Source organism: Alligator sinensis, unplaced genomic scaffold (genome assembly GCF_000455745.1).
Source record: "Alligator sinensis unplaced genomic scaffold, ASM45574v1 scaffold424_1, whole genome shotgun sequence".
Taxonomy (NCBI): domain Eukaryota; kingdom Metazoa; phylum Chordata; order Crocodylia; family Alligatoridae; genus Alligator; species Alligator sinensis.
Window position 1 is genome coordinate 1510240 of NW_005842113.1, and position 2548 is coordinate 1512787.

At 38.5% G+C, this 2548-nt stretch overlaps 1 protein-coding gene across 2 annotated transcripts in view; it reads left to right on the forward strand.

The window, feature by feature from the left end:
* Window positions 1-2259, forward strand: part of HMGN1 (high mobility group nucleosome binding domain 1) — an 18563-nt gene extending 16304 nt beyond the window's left edge. For both annotated transcript variants that reach the window (XM_006024669.3, XM_025205361.1), the window contains one exon: window positions 1344-2259. In XM_006024669.3, coding sequence (XP_006024731.1) covers window positions 1344-1391 — 48 coding nt within the window. In that variant the 3' untranslated portion in view covers window positions 1392-2259. The remainder of the gene's footprint in view (window positions 1-1343) is intronic.
* The last annotated feature ends 289 nt before the right edge of the window (window positions 2260-2548 follow it).

The window sequence follows — 2548 nt, forward strand, 5'->3', positions numbered from 1 at the left end:
ATATTTACCAGCAAGACGTGGCGGGCGAGAATCGAGGGTGCCCTTGGGCCGAATTGGCACGGAGAGAGGGCCTTAAGGAGATCACGGCCCTCCTGACTGACCCCGCCGTGACAGAGTCATATGAGGAGAGATTGAAGAGGCTAGGCCTATTCAGTTTACAGAAGAGATGCTTGCGAGGGCACACAACAGGAGTTTACAAAATATTAGCAGGCGAAGAAAAAGTAGGTAGGGATTTATTATTTACACTCTCTCTCAATGCAAGGACTAGGAATCATAAAGTGAAACTAGAAGGTAGCTTTCAAATGAACCAAAGGGACTTTTTCACATAGCATGTAATTAAAGTGTGAAAATCATTGCCCCAAGATGTTGTGTATAACCAGATTCAAAAAGGGATTGTACACACTGTTTTAGACAAGGGGCATCAGTAGCTGTTGAGCATGAGAGTTAGGGGTACAGCCTCAGAACTTCCTAGACCTTAAATGCTGGAGGCTGCAAGTGAGAGAGGAACAGTGGGGAAAAAAAACTGGTCATAACCTGTTTACTCTCCCTTTCAGTATCCACTCTCTCCCATTGTGTGGTATGCGATACTGGGCAAGATGGACCTACGGTCTGACTCAGTGAATGTCAGTTCTTATGTTCACTGAAAACTCAAAAATTAAACATTTCAGCCCCAAATTGGAAGGTTGTCTGGTGGAAGTTTAGTGTCCTCAGATGGCCTGAAACCCCCAGGTAGACTACAGTGCTCACAATGCACTTTGCTCAGGGGAGGGACTCTCACACAACTTTCCCTCACCAAAAGGGGAAATACTGTAATGCTTTATAGGAGATACAGTGCTATTAATCTTGTTCAGAGCCAGATTGTTTCTAAGATGAGATGACACTCTCTGTGGAGGATTTAGCTTACCTAGTAGGAAAACATTAAGTCCTTCATTCTTGAAACTTTGGGCTTCAAAGACAGCAGTTACCAAAACAGGCATTTTAGTTTCCCTTTAAGTTTAAGCACGAATCCCAGAATTGAGACCAGTGGAGGTGGACTAATGCCATTCTGTTTTAGAACAAGCCAGGTACCATTTCTCCAGAGGTTGAATTGTTTGGATAGACCATTGTCAAAAACAGATGAGTAGGTTGTGAGATGAGTATCTTTAATTGTCCAGTAAGATCATGGCTCAAAATGTGAGACTAGATATGGAGTAATAACAACCTTCGTGTACTAGAAATACATGTTATGGTGGTTTTAAAAGAGCCTTTTTATAATTTTCATTTTGGATCTTTGGTATAAAGATGTTGAGGTTTTGAAGACATTGTAAAACTAAGATTTCTCTCTTTCCCTTCCTCTTTTTCAGGCCCCAGTATCTGATGCAGCAGGAGAAAAAGAACCCAAGTCTGAGTAATATCTTGTACCAAGTCTTTTATTGGTGGTCCCTGTATTTTCCTTCTTGTACAATTCAGAGGAATATTTTTATCAACTATTTTGTAAATGCAAGTTTTTTAGTAGTTCTAGAAAACACATTTTTAAAGAAGAGGGAATCCCAACACATCCCATTTTTTTACATATTTAGATAAGTGTAAATGCTTTTTTTAAGAGGTAAAATCATGTACCGGTTGTCTGTTTTCTGTGCAACCAGACATTAATGGAATGTGAGATTAGGGGGAGGCTTTGAAGTCTTGATTAGACTTAACATTCCATGAGCTGTGAGGGACAGTTTTTGTATCCTATTAAATGAAGCATAACACAGATTAAATTTTGGAATCATAATGGGTTGAAAATGTCTTAACATTTTAATTACATATCATCTATACCCACTGTATCATCAGTAGAATTACTTACCTAATAAAACTGCTCCCTGGTGTTGGATCTCCCTTTCAGAATTGTGTATTATCTGTGACAAAATTTATTTTTGGTAGTAGTAGTTTTATTTTTTTTAACAAGCTTGTAACTGTGCTGTGAAACTTTGGAAATCTGTACTGGGTGTGTAGTGAGTGTGTCATTAAACACTGAATAGGAACTTTCTGCTTAGCAGACTTCTAACAACTTCATATGGCAGTGTTTGAGATACTGGTACTTCGTGTCCACTTTTAAGGGACAGGTCATCTTCAAAGGTTAAGGTGAAAAGTCACTGGACAAAATTTAGAAAAACGGAAATGTTGTGGTTTTTAGATTTAAAATCTACAAGAATACAAAATTGTACAAATTGTTCATAGTGTGTCTGTGTACTAATGATCAAACAAGAGGCAAATAAATCTTGGTTTATAAAAGAATGTTGCCTTTGTAGCCACTGCATTGTCTAATAATGACTCGATATAACTGACAAGTCTGCTCATTGCATGTCTTCTAACAAAATTCAATACTTGTATTTTTCACAATGAATGTTGACATTATGATCCCTGGAGATGTGGAAGAGAGGAAGTTTTTTTAAAATCTGCGATTTTACCACGGCTCACCAGCTAGAAAGCTGCTAGCTTAATGCTTTCAGTTGTTTTGCAAATAAAGACCTTCTACTGCTTGCTAAACATCAGCTTCCTCCCCCTGTGCTGCATGTAAATATTG